The sequence below is a fragment of the Equus asinus genome, chromosome 20, assembly GCF_041296235.1.
Source record: "Equus asinus isolate D_3611 breed Donkey chromosome 20, EquAss-T2T_v2, whole genome shotgun sequence".
Lineage (NCBI taxonomy): Eukaryota > Metazoa > Chordata > Mammalia > Perissodactyla > Equidae > Equus > Equus asinus.
In genome coordinates, this window is record NC_091809.1 from 83,259,978 (window position 1) to 83,282,327 (window position 22,350).

General features: G+C 40.3%; 1 protein-coding gene across 1 annotated transcript; it reads right to left on the reverse strand.

Annotated features, from left to right (window-relative positions):
• Window positions 1-1,868: 1,868 nt before the first annotated feature.
• SPCS2 (signal peptidase complex subunit 2) lies at window positions 1,869-22,182 on the reverse strand. Its single transcript, XM_014853069.3, has 5 exons — window positions 22,047-22,182; window positions 11,779-11,862; window positions 10,814-10,974; window positions 8,401-8,535; window positions 1,869-2,637 (listed from the first exon to the last, which is right to left on the reverse strand). The coding sequence occupies exons 1-5, from the start codon at window positions 22,158-22,160 to the stop codon at window positions 2,451-2,453; spliced, it is 681 nt and encodes a 226-aa protein (XP_014708555.1). The 5' UTR covers window positions 22,161-22,182; the 3' UTR covers window positions 1,869-2,450.
• Between the last annotated feature and the right edge of the window lie 168 nt (window positions 22,183-22,350).

The following is a 22,350-nucleotide window of genomic DNA, read 5'->3' on the forward strand; positions in this document are numbered from 1 at the left end:
AGTTAAGAGCCAGGAGGAAAATGTGACAAAACATCAGGAGGGGTGCTGCAGACCCACTAAAGAGGGTAAAGAGCAGCCCAGCAGCATTCAAAACAGGCTGGAGTGACCACTCAGTCAACGCAGTGTCAACAGCCAGCCAGAGGCACTCCGCAGCCTCACAAACCGCAGACAGGCTGAGGCTTGAGCGTGTTCAACTGATGGGAAACTGTCCTAAAATACTACAAGTGCAAAGCAGCAGAGTTTGGGGGGAGGTGGATGACCAAGTGCAACATGGCTGGGCTGCTAACCCACTTCTTCAGCAAAAAGATACGGCCTCAACTGGTTCCTGGAGTCAGGGAAAAACTGTAAAAGATCCATGCACCCTAAGAAATGCCAGATTTGGGGTTTATGGGCAAATTTAAAAGAGTATACCACTCATATTCTTTGTAATCATAAGGAATATTTTGTATGTGGGCATTTCTAGGGGGTAAGGAGCCTTCATAACCTCAAAAGGATACATTATCTAAATGTTTTTGTCAGGTTCAGACACTTAGTCCTAAAGAAGGAATGAAATTTGCCCAAGGTCACAAATTAGAATAAAGCTGGAAACAACCCAGGTGTCTTGTCTCTCACACCTCTTCTCTTCCCCTCTCTCCCAGACTCACTCCTTTCTTGGGAGAGCGAAAAACTAGAAACAAACAAAAATATCTACTGATAGAGAAATAGTTAAATTTAAAACATTTATACTGTGGGATATCATGCAACTATTAAAAATGAATTTGACCTATATATACCGACAGGGAAATTACCTAAGAAATATTAAATTCAAAAAACTACAGAGCATATTTCAACATAATTCAATTTTTGTTAAAAAAAAAAAAAGTGAAGCTACATGTTTGTAAGTAAAGAAAAAGGTACACATGGTGTGAAAGAACTCCAAGGAGCCATCTCGAAGAGGGTTATTCCTTGTCTACATCCACAAGCCTTGGGACCCCTATGTCTAACAGTAACTCCTTCACTATAAAAATACGATTCTCTGATTACACACTGTCAAAAGCTTCAAGTTGCTGACAGAATAGGATTATCACCTAAAAAAAAAAAAGAGGAAACTAGAAGCTCAGAGAATTACATGATTTACCAAGGTTTACAGGAATAAAGAGTACAGACTCCAAAACTTCAGTGATGTTCCACAATCCCCTACTGTGTGGCGCTACATGGGGCAACATCCCCAAGTCAAAGAGGAAAAGGGGATAAGCGTGATTTCTTATAAGCTGAATATAGTTTTAGGTACTAGGCTCAGTTAGAACTGTACTTCTGTAAGGCTAGGGGGACAATATTCCCATAGCTCACAGGATCTGGGTAAGTGCCCAGTTCTTCTCTGACCACAGTGGGAAAATACTGGAAAACATGCGGCTCACAACTCCAGAGCCACACTGCCCAGGCTCTATCCCAGTTCCATCACTAGCTGCGTGACAAATTATTCAACTTGTGCGCCGCAGTTCCCTCAGCTGTTAAATGGGGATAGTAACAGTACCTACTTCTTGGGACTGTTGGGATCACTAATGAGTTAACACACGTAAAGTACTTGGAACACTACCTGGCACCAAGTAAGTACTGAGCGCCATGACTGTTATCAATGCTAGCGGTTCCTCACCTACAGGTTCTCAGGAGCCTGTGACCAGTAAAACGGCCTAGAAAGGAAAGGAACTGACAGTAGTAAGACTGTCAACACTCGCTGTTCTGTTCCTTCCATCAAGACTATGACTCCATTTTTTCACATCTTCTTTCCTTTTATTGAAAAAAATTTTAGAAAATGGCAGTTAATAAAGGGCACAAACAAATCAACAGGGATATACTAGTGGAAAACACAGACAATATAAAACTAAAAATGTCATTGGCTTCTTTAATTGGTTAAGAGCAAAAAATGTAACAGGCAGAAGGTCTGTTTTAAACAAATTAAAAAGCTGTGTTTTTTTGTTCCCAATTCTCACCAAGTCAGATATATACACACCCACAAAAATGGTGTGTGAAGTAAAGTTGTACACAAGAAGTTGTATCCTGAATTAAGGGAAACAGCTGTTGAAACAGGAATTAACACAATAAAGTCAGTAACAGGTTAATTTTAAAAACTGAGTCTTCAAATGCTGCATGGCACAAAGCTATACTATTATAAAGTACTGCTAGGTACGAAGGAGGAAGTCTGTACAGCTTTTAGCAAAAATGCTTTCCCAGAAAAGCAAATCAAAACAATGCAATCAGCAGACTAAGGAGGCTACCGCTAGGTATCAGAGCTACAACTTCTCATATCTGAGCTGGAAAATCCTATTTATCCAGATTGGACTAAAATTTCAAGACAAAACAGGGACATTTTGAACATCTCTTACTTTATCCATTTTAAGTTCTCTGTTTCTTTTCCCCTCACTCAGTAACTCCGCATGATCCTGCAGATAGATGGCTGCTTATAGAATTGGCTACTTTATTTTTCTTTCTGTGGCGAGACTGTCATGGAGCCTTGATATTTCAGGCTCATATGCATCCATGACCAGTGTCCCGCTGTGGTCAAAAAACTTAGCAATGGACTTGGTGAACTCGGCTTCCCGCTGCTGTTTTGTTCTCCCACTGATGAAGGTCAGCTTCAGAGTGTATTTGTCATCGAACCTAAGCAAAGATAATAAATCAAAAATCAAACACAAAGATTCAACCAGTAACAATACAGCACCAAATGTTTTTAAAGGACAACATTGAGCTGGCTACTGGTGATGTAGGGAACACACAGATCTACTCTTTCAAAAAAAAAAAAAAAAAAAAAATCCCAGGGGCTCCTAACTGCCTGCAAGATACAAGTTCTGATTTGTAGGCTTTGCCACGTCATCCCTGATTTAATTACTGTGCACTTCCTTTACCTTGTCTAGACTATTAAGCCACGTGGACCAGCTTCTCTCACCTCTGGACTTCATACTTGTTATGCTAGAAGGGTTTTCCTAGCAGACACTTCTCTTCAATCTCACCTGACTTAGTTCCCATTTGTTAACTCTATACTTGGGCAGAAACTCTCCTGGGGAAGTCTTCCCCAAAACTCCCAAACTGGGTCAGGTGTCTGTCCTTTGTCTTCCACAGCACTGGGAATCAACAGTCAACTCAAATGCTGAGCACCTATCATATGCCAGGTCTAATGATAGGTTCCCATGCTGTCAATGAAATTACCTATTAAAACGATGTTTATATATTTATGTTCTTCAATAAACTCAGGGATTCTTGAGGGCAAGGATATTGTCTTCCTTGTTTTCTATTCTTAGCCTGGCACTTGGTAGGGAATCAAATTTTTAGGAATAAACGAAGAACTCTTGTTTTCAGATATTTCCCAATTCCACACTGCTCAGTCCTTGTACTCGGTAATCAATCTAGCTCCAGGGGCTGGCCCCACGGCCAAGCAGTTAAGTTCACATGCTCTGCTTCGGCGGCCCAGGGTTTCACCCATTCGGATCCTGGGCGCAGACATGGCACTGCTCATCAAGCCATGCTTAGGCGGCGTCTCACATAGCACAATGAGAAGGACCTACAACTAGAGTATAGAGCTATGTACTGGGAGGTTTTGGGGAGGAGGAGAAGAAGAAGAAGAAGAAAAAAAGAAGACTGGCAAAAGATGTTAGCTCAGATGCCAATCTTTAAAAAAAAAATCTACCTCCAAGTTCTACCCTGATCCCAGGCCAAGGATGTCTTTTACTACATGAACTCCAGAGATCCCTTAGCTATACCCTGAAGTATCCTGAATGCCTTTACTACTTCCACCCATTCAAGAGGGTTTGTAATATCAATCTCTGGCAGGCTGACACTCCTGCCGTGTCCCGTCCCCCCCGCCGCAGCCCCGTTTCTGCTTCCATTTAACTAGGGTATATTCAGTAGATCGTCAGGTTGGTATTATCTTTAGAGGAAGCAGCTGCTTGAGCCTGTTTCTGCACGTTTAAAATAAGAAAGCTACCACCTACTTTTCAGGATCCCTGTCATGGTTAAAATAGTGCCTACCATCTAGTGCTCCAAACAATGACAGCTCAATAAATTGTTGTCTAGCCAGTTACAGTGCTCCCGACCTGGACAGCCAGGAAGTGAAGGTCCCTGAACTATTTTTAACACCTCAAAAATTTCTCTCAAGCTCTGACCAACTGCTACTAACTGATATCCCAGTAATTTTTGGACTTTTGGGCCCAGTTCTACTGGCAGTTCCGTGGCTTTGATGGCAGGACATGATTTGATGAGTTGTGATCTGATGCATTTTAGAAATAGTTACCCATTAATTCAACAAATATTTATTCAGCCCCAACTATACATGTCAGGCAGTTTTAGAGGTAGGATATACAGCAGTGAACACAACAGACGAATCTCTGCCTTCTGGGACTTTTATTTTAGTGTGTGTGAGGGAACCAACAATAAAATAAAAAAATATGATGTTCTTTTAAATATGGCAGGCAGGAAAGGCTTCCCTAAGCAGATGCTTGAGCAGAGCCCTAAAGAAGGTAAGAGAACAATCTATCTGGAAACAGAATATTCCAGGCAGAGGAAACAGCAAACACAAAGCCCCTGAGGCAAGAATATGCCTGGAATGTCTGAGAACAGAAAGGCTAATGGGAACAGAATGGAGTGGGAGAGGATGAGAGTCGCAGGAGGTGAAGGGTGTGTTTGCATATGTGTGTGGGGTGCAGAGAATAGGTAAGTGTGGACTTAAATCTTAGGATTTTAAGTTTTTGCACTGAGTGAGGGGTTTGAGCAGAGGATTGAGTTGATCTGCCTCATGTTTTAAAAGGATCACTGCCTGCTGTACTGGAAACAGACTACGGGCAGGGAGAGCAGCTGCAGAGGTCCATTAGGACATTATTTCAGTACCTAATTGACAGATGACGGTAGCAGTGGAGATGGTAAGTGGTCAGGCTGAATATATTTAGAAGGCAGAGCAACAGGATTTGCTGACAGACTATTAGAAGGACTGAGACACAGGAATCAAAATGATTTCAGAATTCTGGCCTGAGTATTCAGAAGGATGGAGTTGTCACTTACTGAGATGAGGAAAAGCAGGCTTGGATGAGGGACAGCAGAGTTAGGTTTTAGACATGTTAATTTTGAGGTGCTTATTAGGATCCAATGTCAAATAGAAAGGTGGGATATACCTGGAGTTCAGAGTAGAGATCTAGGATAAAAATACAGACTTAGACCAGACAGAGAAAGACAATCTCTGTATGACTCCACTCATATGTGGAAGATAAACAAATACGTGGACAAAGAGAACAGATTAGTGGCTACCAGGGGAAGGAGGGAGGGGAGGTTGGGCACAAAGGGTGAAGTGGTGTACCTATAATATGACTGACAAATAATAACGTACAAGTGAAATTTCACAAGGTTGTAAATTATCGTATCCGCAATAAAAAAAAAATACAGACTTAGAGATCTTCACCATATTGATGGTATTTAAAGTCTTGAAAGTCCAGATAAGATTACATCTAGCAAGTGAATATGGATAGAGAAGAGGTGCTGGAAACAAGCACTAGTGCGTTTCAAATTTAGAGAAAGGAAATAAGGAAGAATCACAAAGGCAACTAAGGAACAGACATTAAAGTAAGAAGAAAATTAGAAGATTATGGTATCCTAGAAGTCTAGTTTTAAAAAAAAAAGTATAAGGAGAGAGTGATCCAGTGTCAAATGTTGCTGACAGGTGAAGTACGATGGGGAAAGAGAAGTGAAGACAAGAACAGATCCATGAGATAATGGAAGAAAAGAGGGGCAGAGAATGGGAACACTGTGCACAGAGAATAAGGGGAAAGAAAGTTTTTTTAGTTGGGAGAAATCACACCATGTTGTATGCCAGAAAGAAAGGGAAATATCAAATAAATGAGAAGGGATAGAATCCAGTGGACAAATGGAGAGGAGGCTTTCGACAGGAACTCAGAAAGCAGGCAGAATATGATGAGCACTGCAGTAGGGAGTGATGGGAGACTTCCGATTGCTTCTATCTTCTCAGCAACAAAAGCAGCTGAGAGTAAAGGTGGAGGAGGAGGGCAGGAGGTTTGAGGATAGAGAAGGCATGAAAGATCCTCTAGGACAGTGAGAGTAGTAACTGGACTACAGAAGTGCCATGAAATCTAAGGTGGGTGAGGAGGAAGTGATGGGCAGAGGGACTGTGAACAGGTGGCATTCTCAGTGGATTACAGATGCCACTGGGGCTGGAGAACTGTTAGGACAAGAGAATAAGCAGGAGAGAAACTAGGAAAAAAGGAAGCAATGGTCAGTGGAATACTTAAAACTGAAAGTAATTAGTTATCAGTAACAGTAAGGTCGAGGGTATATCCAGGGAAGTGTTGAAGACACAGTAGAAAACAAGATAATCAGAGGAGAGGAAGTAAAACTGAGAGGCCAGAGTACTGGAATAACCATCTACTTGGACATTGAATCACCAAGACTTCTGAAAGGAGCTATGTTAGAGAGTGCCAATGTGTCAGGAGCTATCTTCAAGCAAAGAGAAGTGCATCTATATTTAACTGCAATGAGAAGGAACAGAGGTGGTATATTTCCTCTCCACAGGTACCAACAATATGTCAGTTGGTAAAAATCAGCAAGGAATGTGGAAAAATCAGAACAGTCATACACTGCTAGTGGGATTATAAAATGGTGCAGCTGTTTTGGAAAACAATCTGGCAGTTCCTCAAGCAATTAAAAAGTTACCATATGATCCAACCATTCCTCTCCTAGGTATATTACCTGAGAAATGAAAACGTTACATCCACACAAAAACTTGTACATGATGTTTACAGCAGCATTATTCATAATAGCCAAAAGGTGGAAACAACTGGAGTGTCCATCAACTAATAAACGGATAAGCAAAATGTTGTGTATCCACGCAACAGAAACAATCAACATAAAAAAGAATGAAATATTGATACATGCTACACCATGGATAAACTTTGAAAACATTACGCTAAGGGAAAGAAGCCAGTCACAAAAAATCACATACTACATGATTCCATTCATAGGAAATACCTAGAACAAGGAAATCTATAGAGACAGAAAGTAGCTTAGTGGTTATTTAAGGCTGGGGAGTTGCGGGCATAGGGAGATGACAGCTAAAGGGTACAGGGCTTCTTTTTGAAGTGATGAAAATGTTCTAAAGTTGACTGTGGTGAGCGCTACAAACATCTGTAAATACGCCAGAAACCACTGAACTGTACACTTTAAATGGGTGAAGTGTGTGGTATGTAAACTCTCTCCCAATAAAGCTGTCAAAAAAAATACATAAGTCAGAATGAAAATAATGAAATCAAGATGTTGCCAGGGTCTAGAATTCTGCAACTCTGCTTCAGTAGCCTGGCACTGGGTGTAGATTTACGATGGCTCAGGCCAGGAGGGCACCTAGGAGCCCTGCCAGGAGGACACAAGAACTCAGCTGCAACATCAGAATGAAGGTCTGCTCCTCCTCACAGGCATCTCCACAAGTTGGTAATGAGAGAAGCTGTTTGGCGCTGATGCTATACTCACCTACATATATGTGAATAATTGTACTTCTAATTTCAGAGCCTACACGCTAGGAACTATACCACGTGTTTTTAGGATAGCAACTAAGAGCATGAGTTCTGGGCTCAGGCATGGGCTGGAATACCTGCTGGAATTCATTTTGAGGCTGTATGAAGAATTAAGTAAACCCTTTGGGCCTGTGTTCTAATCTATAAAAAGAGTTGTTCTAAGGTTTAAATGAGATAATGCGCTCGGCATAATACTCATTGTATGGTAAATGCTCAACAGACATTTGCTATTATAACTGGTATCTCATCTTCCCAACAACTCTACAAGTCATTTTTGACCCTACTAAAGCTCAAATAGTTGACGTGATATACCAAAGTCACACAATCAGGAACAGAGGTGCTGGAATTTGAACCCCATTCTGGATCCTAGAAAGACCTGTGTCAGGTGCCCAAAGTCATACCCACTGCTGGTCAGAAACAGACTGAACTGTGCTTCTCTGAGTTGCCCAGCGCATTGCTTCAGAGATTCCTGATTGCACAGAGTGAAGTCAGGATCATAGAAGATATAGAAGCTAAAGGGGTTCTTCAAAGATAACAAAGATTTCACACCTTTGGCCTTCATAGTTCTGCACTCTAATTGGCTCAGTTAATTGGCCAAAAGGAAAAAGAATTATTCTTCGTTCTTCCATCAAAGTACTTTCTCCCACAGCTTATCCTCAGAGCACTTCTGTGATAATGCAATCCAGGAAGTGCAATGCTAGGAAAAACCTTCTAGATCATTCATACTCCTTTCTTCATTTCACATGACGAGCACTATGATCCGCATAGACTAGGCATACAATAGTCTGTTGCTGATAATGACTCAATACCCAGAGGAAACCCAGTATCAGGATTTAAGAATCTGTGAGGGTAGGCATACCTCTTGAGACTGGAGGACAGCTGCCAAATATCATCAGGATCCATTCCTGTAGGATCTTTCCTGTGGGCCACAAGAAAGATGCTCTTCTCCTTATATGAGGTATAAATGGTCAGGATCCCCATCATCACGAAATAGGTTCAAATAAAGTTAAGGGTAAAACACACAAACATACAGGCAAAAGACAACACAAATTGACAAGCAAGAGCTACGAAAACTTTCATAATGATAGTCCTAGAGAAGGTAGTTTTGACTCACTGTAAAAACACTGAAAATTTGGCTATTTCATTTTCATTCTTATGTTTATGTACCAAGAGAAGCAAGACTCTCTCTGGTTAATTCTTCAAAGAACACCTCAAAAATGAAGATGAGGAAAAAGGTACAGGGCACAAACGAGCTCTCATCTCTCCTGTTCAAAGATAACACATACGAAAGACCCAGTCACCTAGTTTGTCAAGATTTGTGCTTATTTTTCTATAAAATACAAAACTAATGATCACAGTGGACTTGACCATGCTCAACCAATTTCAAGACTCATTAAAAGAGAAGAAAAGTGACTTCAAACTAGTTTATTATAAGAATAATTACTACCTACATGCATACAGGCTTATTACTATATTCAGTTTTTGATAGTATTAACTATCATATTTGAGTACCTACTGTGTGCCAGAAACTGGCATAAGAGCTTTGTGTACACCGTGTCAGTTAAACTCTATAAAAATTTAGAGACAGAGGCAGGCAAGTATACTGCAAAGTGTATGGACTCTGGAGTGAGGCAGTCCTAGATTTGAATTCCGGCTTTTAACCAAAGTAACCTTGACAAATTACTTCCTTCCCTAAGGCTTAATATCATCACCTCTAAAATGGGCATACTACTAACTTTTTAGAATTGTCATGAGATTTAGAGATGGTATATACATACATACACATATTTAGTGTCTAGTACAAAGATATTTCTAATGGTAGTCATTACTATTAATAACCAACATGATTATAAAAATGGCAAGATCTTGTTTTATTTTAAACAAATAAGCTAACAAATAAAATTCCGTTAAGGTAGCCCTCTTGGGAGGCCATATTGTGTAATTATGTTGCTGTTATTGTTGAAACCTCTTTGGAACTCTTTTGGGAACCGTCTCAAGAACCTACAGCATATTATTTTGAACTGCCTTAATAGCGAAAAATTCATACTGAGATGATCTATCTAATTACTAAAAAGAATCAAGGTACCAATGCTGGACAGCATGATTTGGGATCAATTTGGATAATGTCATTTTTTAATTTGGATCTCCTTTATTAAATGGCTTGCTAACTGCCTCTGTAGAAAAGTCCCCAAAGGAGAGTTTTTAGAAATATTTCAGGTAATGAGAAAAATTATTAAGAAAAATAAACCGCTTACCAAAATAATTTGTTTTAAACCACTAGTACAGTGCTGGCACATAGGAGACACTCAATAATATTATGTGGCTATTAAGAATGAGATAGCCCTGTATATTCTAATATAAAAAGACATCCAATATATCTTTTAAGTTAAAAAGAAAAGTGCAGTATGTACGGACTGACTCGGGGGGAAAGGAGTGGAACTGCAAGAAAACTGTTCCTATGAACATGTATAATTTTTGTAATAACAGTAACAGTATAATAAAAGTTCTTTGTATTCAGCTTTTTGAGAAATAATAGAGCTGGGAAGGTAACAAACATGATTCCACATTTATCATAAAAAGAAGAGGGGAAATGAAACATTTGAGAGCTGATTATATACCAAACACATCATAAAATCTCTCATTTAATCTTTATGATAATTCTGAGTGTGTATTACCCATATTTATAAACGAGCAGCATTCAGATAGTCTCAAAAAAGTTCAGTTCTTATTAGCACAAGATGACAAAACACTTTGGATTTTACACCCAGGTTCTCTAGCTCCAGAACAGGTTCTTAATTCCAAAGTTACACAAGCCACATCTACAGCTCATGCTCAGTAACTCCCAGTCCAGCCCCTCAGCCTCAAGAAAACCTAACAGAGATCTCAACCTCCAAAATTGGATCCTTTCCTAATATCCTGGAATGAGCAGCTTGAAGCAACCTGGTCTAATGGGAAAAGTTCTGGACTAGAAATAAGCAGAGCTGGGTCTCACTATTACTGTGTATTTTGCTATCAGGTGCTCACACTTGGATTATAATAACCTCTATATTAATAACTACACAGAATTAAAGAGAAAATAACCATATTAAATCTAAAATATCATTAATAATTACCACACAATTTACAGATGCCCAGAGCTCATAATGTTCAATTCTAACATTAGCAGGCCCCAGAATCAAGGTTTGTTTTTTCGTAGGGAGCAGGGAGAAGTATCAGTAGAGATTTTTAAAAATAATCACTAGAAAACAAACCTGAGCATAAATAAAGGATATGATATGACACACAAAGCCAAAACAGGCTTGGACTCTGGAAAGGGGTGCATATAATCCCAAATCAAAGCCACTATGGCAAAGAAACAGGAGATGGTACAGATGGTGAGGCGACCGTCAATGAGACCAAAATTCTCCACATACTTGTACTTTTCCAGAAGTACCTAGTGAAAAGAACAAGGAATCAAGCTAACAGGAATGCTTCCTTGCTAGTACCTGTTTTTACTCTAAATTTCCAAGATAAAAGTTATGTTAAGGATCATATATGGGGGCACGCTAAGTGGCGTAGTGGTTAAGTTCGCATGCTCTGCTTTGGCAGTCCAGGATTCACAGGTTTGGATCCTGGGCATGCACCTACACACTGCTCATCAAGCCACGCTGTGGCAGTGTTCCACATACAAAATAACGGAAGACTGGGAGAGATGTTAGCTCACCACTAATCTTCCTCACAAGAAAAAAAAAAAGAATTATATAAATTACCAAGTAGTTCTCTCCAATTAAGATTTTACCAGTCTAAGCAAAAAAAAAGATTCAAGCTATTTACAATGGATCCCAGAGAAAAAGTTCATCAATTTCTCATACATTTTTTTTTAAATCCTCAACTTTTCCCCTAGGATGAAGCTAAAATTTTCTTTTCCTTTTTAAATGGAGAGATGACCAATCATGGAGAATGTCTTCTAGTCCCTCAATCTTCTTGGCTCTAGGCTAATTAACCTCCAAAACAATAGATTACCAGCTTTCTGGAATTCAAAAATTAGAGAATTTGAGGAGGAGCTTGAGGTAGCTAACATTTGTATTTTAATACATGTTCCCCTACATATACTGTAAGGATTTTAGAACTGCTTTCTGGCTGAATTCCTAACACTAAAAACTAAGGTCATTGTACAAGTCACAGAAGAAAAGATCCTGCAGAAGACGAGCCATCAGCCGTACATGTGCTAACAGACCCCCACTCCTCAACAAAGTACCTTCTTGGCAGAATCATCCAAAGAATTTTTCACAGCTGATCCATCCCATTTGTCAATTTTCACAGGCTTATCATCAATCTTCCACTGTAAAACAAACAGAAGAGCTGTACATCAGGAGACATGGCATCTTACTGAAAGTAAAATGAACTACTTCCTTAAGAGCATCCTCCAGTAGAGGTAACATTTACTCTCTGTCTTCTGACGTTGCACAGCTAAAAAAACAAAACACTTAAAAATGAAGTTGCGGGAAACTAAGTCAGTAGAATCACGTGGTACTCATGTGTTGCCAGTCTCCATGTTGAGAAGTCAAAATCTACAAGCCCAAAACCAGAACACTTTATGGGCTGCAAAGAGTACGATGTGAATTCACATAGCCATCCTCACTTTACCGAAACATGGGTACAGAAAAGAACTCCACTTGTTCATCCTTTCATTCTGTGAGCATAAAACTCATAAAATAAGACGTTCATGAACTTTCAGACACTAACAAAATGAGAAAGGTCTTCTTTAATACATCTTTGACAGCTAAAAATTTTATTATTTTACCAGCATGTCTTAAATACAAGAAAACAGCAAATCCAGTGTAGTCTGTTGGAAAGAACATTTTGAATTAAAAACCAAGTCTACTACCACTGAGTTATGTGACTCTGGACAAACCCTGCTTCAATTTCCCTCCTCTACAGAGGTTTAGACAGGTTACCAAACACTGTGCTCGTCAGAGGGAAGTGATTCTCTCACACATTGTTGGTAGAAGTTCAAAATGGTACAATATCTACAGGAGACAATCTAGCACCTTGGATCCCACTTCCCTCTTCTGGGAATTTTTCCCTATCTGCACACACATGAAATAAAATACAAGGCTACTTACTGCAGCAGCATTTACAAAAGTAAAAAGTAACTCAAGTGCTCATTGATAGGGGGCTGGTTGAACAAGCTATGGTAAACCCAGATATCCTGAGAAGGTAAAGGGACATGGATGGGAGTGAGACTTCTCAATGCAGGCCTTTTTAATTTTTAACCATGTGAATGTATTATATAGTAAAAACTTTCTCAAATGCAAGTGATTATGTGAACATAGCTTAAGTGGAATAGGGTGCTATAAATAACCTGATAAACCTGTCTTTTAAAGATCATAATGTCCAACTCTTAATTTGTTAGCTCAAGTGAACAAATAATATTTCATAAAAATTACAGACTAGCAAGTAAGTCAAAATTCATTTGGCCTTAGAATAGATTTTACTGAAGAACAGAGAAGAGAACTTCATATTTATCTTTCTGATTGAGCACAAGTTCAGAGATACTGCATGCATGTATGGAACAAACATCTGCAAAAAGTAACTGAGAAGATTTTAAAGGAATGTAGAAATATAATTCACCAAACTTGATTTGTTCCTTTTTTTTCTTTTTTTGGTGAGGAAGATTGGCCTTGAGCTAACATCTGTGCCAATCTTCCTCATTTTGTATGTGGGACACCACCACAGCATGGCTTGATAAGTGGTATGTAGGTCTGCATCTGGGATCCAAACCCAGATGGGGCGCCAAAGTGGAGCACATGAACTTAACTACTATGCCACAAGGCCGGCCATTTAACTTGATTTTTTCTTTACTGTAATTCTATATGCTATTACACAAAAAAGAAAAACTGTTCTGTGAAGTTCATTGGAAGAAAAAATATGAACTAAAACAGCCATATATCAAGTAATTAAATGTTAGTCAAGATTTTCTCCTTTTGGTGTCTCATTAAAAAAATAATTTTCTTTGAGAAAATTACTTGTGGCAGCATGTTGTAATATTGATTCTCACAGCCAGCCAGCCTACAAATCAAACATGACACTTAATTTTAAACATACAAATTGAACCAAGAAAAAATTAACAGGCTTTCTAGCTAAATAGCTCATTTATATTTAGTTAAGTAAACCTCATTTTGATAACAGCAAGCAAAAGAAAGATCTTGTACAGCCAGAATCCACCAGAGAATTTGAATTATTTGTGAAACAAAGTTATTAAGAAAATTTTGGGTCACTCCAAAAAGAAAAATCATGTTCTCACAGAAACTCAGCCACACACCACTCGCCCTGCAGTGCATCACAGAAAAGAAACTTGCCTCTACAATTCAGAGGATAATTTCTTGGCAATTTTGGGGGATAAAATGCAGAAGCAGCCATTATAGGATGTGCTTAAATAGCCTCTGTTCTAACTCCACTGTCTGGTACCTCGAAGCAATCTTCAGTACGCAGAACAGAAACATCTCCAGTGAATTATATGAATCACAAGAAAGCTTATAATTTGATTTCTGAAGAGATCGGAGCATCATACATTTTGTGTGCATGAAAAACCTTAGCCTATCTCAAAGCAAATAGCATCTCTGCCTTAGTACAGACACATATCTGGAAAAAGGGCAAGAAGTGAATGCTAAGTGCTTATTTTTCTGATTTATTTTCCATCATTCTCAAAAACTGCTCATCAACTAAAATGTATGCTACTTTTCATGTTCCTTCTACTGCTATTCAGAGTATTTTAGAAACTACCTTTTTTTTCCTCACTCTTATCTTCCGCAATCCTAAGTGCAAACTGCTTTCCTTTTGTAGTTAAAAAATAATAATAAAAAGACAAAGTAAATTGGTTTCTTTCATGTGGGACCTCACAGGATCAATTACGAAGAAAGGCTCTGTGCAGAAAAGAGTTAATATAGGCCTGAGACTGCCATCCTTAGAAAGGCGTGCTTAAAAGGATGGCCCTTGGCTGGCATCTTGGAAGCTGGGTGGTAAACAGTTTCCTAAACTGATACAAATCTTCCCCTAAGAGACAACAGTGGCTCACTGTGCCTAAACTGTTTGTATAAACAATGTGATTTATGCCAAACACCTATTTTCTTTCTAGGAGTGTGAAATTTTGGCTCGGGCTAGGCAGAGGGTGCCTACTTAACCAGTCCCCACTAAAAAACTTGGGCACTAAATTTCTAATGTGCTTCCCTGGCAGACACCACTTCACATGCATTGTCACATCATATAGTTGCTGGAGGAATTAAGCATATCCTATGGGATTCCACCAGGAGAGGACTCTTGGAATCTTGCACTTGGTTTCCTCCAGACTTCATCCTATGCACCTTTTCCCTTTGCTGATTTTGCTTTGTATGCTTTTGCTGTAATAAATCTTACCCATGAGTATGATGACATGCTGAGTCCTGTGAGCCCTCCTAGTGAACCACTGAATGGAGTGGTCTTGGAGATCCCTGATACCGACAGTAGTGCCAATTAAGATATATCAGATGCTGTAACTGCACACACAACTCTTCTTCCCTTCATTCTCTCCTGCATGTTATAGATACATGTATGTTGGGTACAATCAACAATCACAGGTATTGACTTATTTAGTCATTATTATATTGTACCCAGGTCATATATGCACAGTTTAAAGAGTAAGAGTTCTGGGAGTTATGAAAAAATAGCAGTCCCTGCTTCCCCTTAAGATCCTTGCTATTGTCATTTCCCACTCCTGAGAGAGAGACTCTACTTTCATCTCCTCTGGATGATATTTTTTGGTATTCACCTCCAAAAACAAAAAAGTTTATATTGTTATTTCTTAATTTTTCAGTTTCTGGCATTAAATCTATTGACTTCTCACCATGAAAGATGGGATTCGGCTGTTTTACTCCCTGTCACACTCACCTTTGTTTCTTCTGCCTCTCCCCACCATCTTTTTAAGACAGTCGTAGTAGATCAATATTGATTTGGTCTTATATCATACATTACTTTTGGCTAGATCATCATTCGGAGATTACATTATGACCATAAATGCTATTTCAAGATGAGTCATGGAGTATACTCGAATTACTTTTTCTTTCCCGCATAGCTTTTTGCTTTCCTTGGAGCTACTGCTGTGTTCATTGTTTCTTTTAATCATACAATGTATTTATCACCAATAAATTCTCAAATTCTTGACTTCCTTGCCACTACCAACAGAAGAGCTAAAACACTTTACCAACCAGCATCCCTTCTGCCAGACCTGGACAGCTAACCAGCTCAGAGAAAAGATGAATTTGACGGCTTTGATAGAACACTACAAAAACTCATTTCAGTTATGATTCTCCGCCACAAATCTGAATAATAAAAAGTTCTACAAAGACATTTCACTGTGGGTACAGCATCAAGGTCTCTAGGACTTAGGAAGGATATTAAACACAATCCAGGTCTGAAGAATGAGTAAACAATGAACAATGCAGAAAAGCATTTTCTGACCTTACTGATTTGGCAATTACAGACTTCTCCTGTTCCCCATGCATCTTCCGGCTTTAAGGGAGTAGGATGTCAAAAAAGGACAAAATCCTTGGTCATAAAGGCATGTCCAGCAAAACAAAATTGTCTTGAGTATGAAATAACAGAATGAACACTTCCATTTTCTTCTTTTTTAATAACTGTAATAAAGTTATTAAAGTAAGTTATGCAGTGATAAAGACCTTGCTGGACTGCTTCATAAGGGTCCTTACCTTGACGACTGGGCAGTAAGACTCAAAGGACTCCTCAATTCACACTGAAGAGATGAAGGAGACCAGAGGTGAGTGGTGCCAATGGAAGGACTCTACTCTGATTTAGAAAGAACTGAGCATGGCTCTAAGAAAAACTAATAAACTTTTTCTCTACTTTCTTTGATCTTTCCCGGTTTAGAAAGGGGATGTAGGCTTCAAAGAAGACAAGGAGTAGGAGATGAAGTGCATGACAGAGGGAGCATATCCTAGATGGCCTTGTTTACTAGGCTAAGGGACTTCGACTTGATTCTGAGACAAGTAATGGAGAGTATTTCAAGCAGGGGAACAACACAATCAAATTTATGTTTTTTAAAAAAAGTCATTTTAGTGGGAACCAGCAGATGGTCTGGAGGGGAGTAACACTGGGGATAAATATATCAGATGGGCCTGATTTAGATGCAAGGCCTGAATTAGAGCAGCAGCAAGGGGATGAAAGGGGAATACTTATGAGGTAGATCTGGCAGGACTTACTGACAGACTAGTTAAAAGGAACATGAGAGAGAGAAGACAGAGATGACCACTCTACTAGAATTCGGGCTTGGACAACTGTTTGAACTGTCATGTCTGTTTTCCAAGAGAAGGCACCCGGGAGGAAACAGTTGTAAGATTCTTTACATAGTCTAGATACTAGACCCTTACCAGATATATGATTTGCAAATATTTTCTCTCATTCTGTGGACTGTCTTTTCACTTTTTTTTGTGCAGGGGAAGATTCGCCCTAAGCTAAAACATCTGTTGCCAATCTTCCTCCTTTTTATTTCCTTCCCTAACCCTCCAAAGCCCCAGTATGTAGTTGTATACAGTTATAAGTTCTTCTGGTTCTTCTATGTGAACCACCGCCACAGCATGGCTACTGACAGATGAGTGGTGTGGTTCCATGACCAGGAACTGAATCCAGGCCGCTGAGGCGAAGCATGCCAAACTTTAACCACTAGACCATCAGGGCTGGCTCTTCACTTTCTTGATAGTGTCCTTTGACACAAAAACATTCTTAATTTTGATGAAGTCAAAAATAATGAGTTTGGGATGCTACTAAAGTTTAGTTTGCAAAACAATGTTAAAAAGCCAGCATCTTGTTCCTTTAAACACCATCACACACGATTACTGTAATGTCATAAAATTGTCCCTCCTGTCAGAGCTGCATCAGGGTACAGGCACACCACCCAGAAGTCCAGTAAGCTGAGACACCATCAAGGAGAGTAAAAGAGGATACATGACCTCAGGACACATGGTTGATGGGTGATGCTTGTGCCTAGGTCTTGCAGCCTCAAAAGAGAGGCTCTTTCCACTACTACATTAGCTAGCACATGGTCTGCTCCAGTATGAAATACAATGTACCAAGTAAGGAAAGAGTGCTGGATTAAGAACTGGGGAAGCCAGGTTCTAGAATTGCTACTAACTCACTGTGTGGTCTTGGGCAAGTTGCTTCACCTTCCCCTCTCCAACTGTGTCCATGTCCATAAAATGAGGAGAACACAACAGACGAGCTTCAAGGTCTCTTCATTACAAACATTTTAGAGAAACCACTATTGATTAAGCAGAATAGTTAAAAATCAAAACAAAACAAAAAACCCTTAAAACATCAGAACCAGAAGGGATTTAAAAAGTCATCTAAGACAGCAGTTCTCAACCTGGAAGTAACTGTTAAAATGTAGAAGGAATAGGGTCAGCCCTGGTGGCCTAGTGGTTAAGTTTGGCACACTCTGCTTTGGTGGCCAGGGTTCAGTCCCCAGGCGCAGACCTACACCACTTGTCAGTGGCCATGCTGTGGTGGCAGCTGACATATAAAAAGAGGAAGATTGGCAACAGATGTTAGCTCAGGGCAAATCTTCCTCAGCCAAAAAAAAAAAAAAAAAAAGCAGAGGGAATAAATAAATAGCTATGTGTAAAAACATGCAGATATCCAGGCCCCACCTTTAGAGAACCTGATTCAGGTCTGAGGTGAGGTCCATACATCTGTATTTTTAACTAAATCCCCAAAGGAGTCTGATACGGACAGTCTTCATATCATGTTATGAAAAACATTTACTTAAGGAAGCTGAAGCCCAGAGTAACCAGCTAGTTAGCAGTAGCTATATATATTTTGTTGAGTATTTACTATGTGCCAGACAGCATCTTTTAAGGTAAATACTATTGTTTCCCCCACTTTATGGATGAGAAAACTGAGATACAAAGAGATTTATTAACTTGCCCAAGAACATAACCCTGGTAAGAGGCAGAGCCATGATTCAAAGCCAGCCAGACAGGCTGGCTCCAGAGCCTGTGTTCTCAACTACTAAGACAGGAAAGGCGGACAGTCCAGCCAAGAGACAGAAATACAGGTATAAGGTTAAAAGGGTCTGGATATAGCCTCTAGAAAGCATGGTTTAAGACCACATTTTAATAGCCAAAACAAATCCAGCCAGGAGACAGAAATCCAGGTATGAGGTTAAAAGCATTTGGATAAAGCTTCCGGAAAGCATGGTTTAATACCATATCAATTTTGATAGCCAAAACAAATTAAGCAAGCAATTTTTCTTTATAGCCTGCTATGAAGAACAAAATGTTTTTTGATGTATTTTGCACAAAATAATCTACTGCAGTGATCTAAGTTATTCTGTGATGGAGGCTGGAAAATTACCGCTGCATACCTATTTTAAGATCAGAAAACTAGAATTGCTTTGTTCTTAAAGTCAGTTTCATACGAGCTGAAATTCACATCTGCTTAGGGAAAGCTAGAAGCACATTTGCATCTCTTTATTACATTTCCTTACTGGCAAGTGAAACTACAGCTGCAGGAAATAAAATAACCACCCTCCAAAAAATGGAGAACAATCAAATTAAAGAGATTGTAAGGTTGAACAGCCTCTCACTCTTACAGAGCAAAAGCTTCTCTGTTCACTCAGATTCTCCTCCACTGAGGATAACATTTTTTTCCCATGCTCTCTTCCACAGTACCCTCAGTCTTCAGACAATTAGGGGCATCATCCTCTAGGCAGTTCATGAAGACTGAGGTGGCAGATCTTAAGTTTTTTCTCTGCTAAATTCAATGCTGCAAGTATTTATTCTGTGCTGATTTCTATAGAGAACTTTAAGGACCTCTCACAGGAAACCTGACAAATACAAATTGGTAGAACAATACAAGACAGTACGTCATATTAAGTAACAGTTTAATTCCCGTGTGCAATAAATGCTAGAGAATTCAGACAGGGAACAACTCAACGTAAGGCTGAGGTGAAGTTTTCCAAGAAAAAGTACCTAAACAGCTCTTAACTTATTTTCTCTCTCCTCTGACCCTCACTTCTTTGTTAATTCTGCTAAGTGCTCCTTTGTGAGGCTTTTTATCTATTTCTGCTACTCAAGTTGGGGTTCTCGTCACCTTGTCATTCTATTTTTATAGCTCTTTACGAAGAACCTTTACCAATAATACACAACTTAATGTTTACAAGAAGCCTATAATACATATGGGCATCCACACTGTTTACATAAGGAAATTCAGGTTCACGTTACTTATGTAACTAATCCAAGACCAAGTAGCTTTTAATATGCTTCACTAGAATTCAAACTAAAGGGGTTACACTAAACCTTATACACCGGTATGGTATCTATACTATAAAGCCTTATTGGAAGTCTTCTAATTTCTACCAATCCAAACTATCTGAATAATTTTCCTAAAAGAGCTTTACATAGTCTCAAAACCTTCAACAGCTTCCTGCTCCTATTTCAAGCAATCCATGCCCTCCTCAATCTGATTCTACCTGCTTGTCACTACAGGTCTCTTAGAGAACAGTCCGGTGAACTCACTACCTGAGAAACATCAGGCACCATCTGTGTACCTTTGCTCAAGGACATCCTTACCTGGTATGTCTTGCCTCTCTCTCCCCCAAAATAAGGTCCCAACTCTACTCTCAGACACAAGGTCCTCCCCTAGGGCCCTTACCCCCTTATCAACCACATCTCAACAATCATTCTCTCTCTCATTTGAACTTCTATACAAAGTACACATTTGAATACACCAAATACTTTTATGTTTAATATTTTGGGTATCCCATGTCCTACACTCAGCTATACTGAGTACTTTCTGACAGTAGGATTCTTGATTTTTTCCTCTGCCATCACACACTTGTATTAGACACTATAGGTTACAGAGATCATTCGTGTATATCACCTCATCTGATTGTCCCAAAAACCATAATATTTCAGATGAAGACGGGAACGTTTAGCGAGGTTAACTGACCTGCTGGTCTTCATACAGTTTGAAAGCAGCAGAGCTACTTCAAAGGCTAGATCTTATGATGCTCAAATCCAGGTTCTTTCATTACCACAATGATGCCATACACTTTTCAGTAACCACTGCCTTAGCAGAATGCCCATGCTTAATGTTTGCTGGTGAGGATCCAAGTGGAGCAAAAAGCAGGAGCAGTCAAAGGGATAGGACGAGCACAGGCTGCAGGGCACTCACCCAGCAGGAAGGCAGGATTTACATACGAAAATGGCCATTAATCCCCAATAGTTTCAAATTTCTTGGAGCAATTTATCATCCCAACCACCAGAACATGTTCTCGTCTCTTAAGAAGGGTTAAGAGTCTGAGAACCACGTAATTCAAAACCAATGACCCAAAAAGAAAGCAAAAAGATCTAGATCTGAAGTCCTCAATATGATTGCAAATTCATTTCTTAAGCACCTACCATGTGTTAGATAGAGAGAAGCCTAAAAGCTGTTTCCAACTGAAGTAAAAAATCCTCTTTCCTATAATAAAGACCCCATGCTTAACATTTCTCATCAAACTGGCCCAGGGCCCTACAATGAGATAACTACAAAGGACCTTAGGGTACATTAAGGTTAAGTCCCTCACTTTACAGATGAGGAAACAGACATAAGGAGAACAAGTATATTTCAAGGTCACACAGCTAATTAAAGGCAGAACCAGTACTAGGACTCAGATCTCCATGCAGTTGTTTCTTCCAAGATGCTCTGTAAAGGGCAAGAAGGGCCAACCCAGGAGGAGAGTTTTCCTTCAGGCCCTTGTGGCTAGGAATGCAATTAAAAAAAAAAAAAAAAAAAAAGCACGGGCGGATGGGGTAAGAGGCAAGGGAGAGCAGGCAGCAAGCTCATAAATTCGATCCACCAGTGCACCTGGTGGCAGGTAGGAGCGGAAAAAGACGGGGGAGGGTAAAGAAGTCGAGGGGAAAAAAGATAAATCTTAAAGGTTTCCTGTCAATCCGGTAGGGGAAGTCAACACTCAAATAAGTTCAATATCCAGGGTATCGTGATAAAACACCTAGAAACTTCAGCAAACAAAAGGCCAAAGAGCACTCTGGACTCTGCATCAGCATGCAAGTGTGGTGGTCGTGGTGGGGAGTTTGGGGACTACTGACTTCAAGTGGTTGCTTTCATTCCTTCCGGCTTCAGTTTTCCCGGTCGGTGAAATGGACACATTCAGCAGTGGCCCCCAGCACCACCGAGGAAAAACGAAGGCTGCACTGAAATGTGGGAATAATCAAATTATCCTAAACCTGTGGCGGTTGGCGTTGAGGACCAGGCACACTCCCGAGAAGGAAAGAAAACCTGAAGAGGACAGAGCCTGGGTTTGAGGTGTGGAGAGCGGGCTACCAGCGCCCGGAGGGTTCCCAGGGTGGGCAAGACGAGGCCCCCCTTCCCCCAAAAAGCCGCAGAAGAAAACGGGGGCGGGGATGAGAAGGTGGGCTCGCCGCCCCCCGGGCCTCCCCAGGCCTCGACTGTTCCTAAGAACCGGCTCCTCACCTTATCCAACAACCCGCTGCGGCTACTGCCTGTCGCACAGCTTGAGCCACCGCCAGCCCCACTACTGCCTCCGCCACCTCCAGTTCTCCCGCCCTGTGCAGCCGCCGCCGCCATCTTGTCTGCCTCTACGTCTCCCCCTCCTACTTGTCCGAAGCCGATTGGCTGAAGCTGACGGCGTGACGCGCCGCGCGGAGTCCATCGGGACCCGTAGTTCGGGGTTGGCTGACGCGTCGTTGCTTGCGGAAGTGGCCGCGGAGCTTGCCGGGACTTGTAGTAGTTAGAAGCTCCGGCCGCCGGTTGCCGC

What these genes read in the sequence shown, in the direction of transcription:
- SPCS2 (XM_014853069.3), bottom strand. Translation starts at nt 22,160, where the DNA reads ATGGCGGCGGCGGCTGCACAGGGCGGGAGAACTGGAGGTGGCGGAGGC. An exon ending in TTGGCTTTGTGTGTCATATC is followed by an intron (nt 8,536 to 10,813) that starts ATATCCTTTATT and finishes CTTTATTTGAAC; the next exon opens with CTATTTCGTGATGATGGGGA. An exon ending in CTGTCCTCCAGTCTCAAGAG is followed by an intron (nt 2,638 to 8,400) that starts GTATGCCTACCC and finishes ATCTTTGCTTAG; the next exon opens with GTTCGATGACAAATACACTC.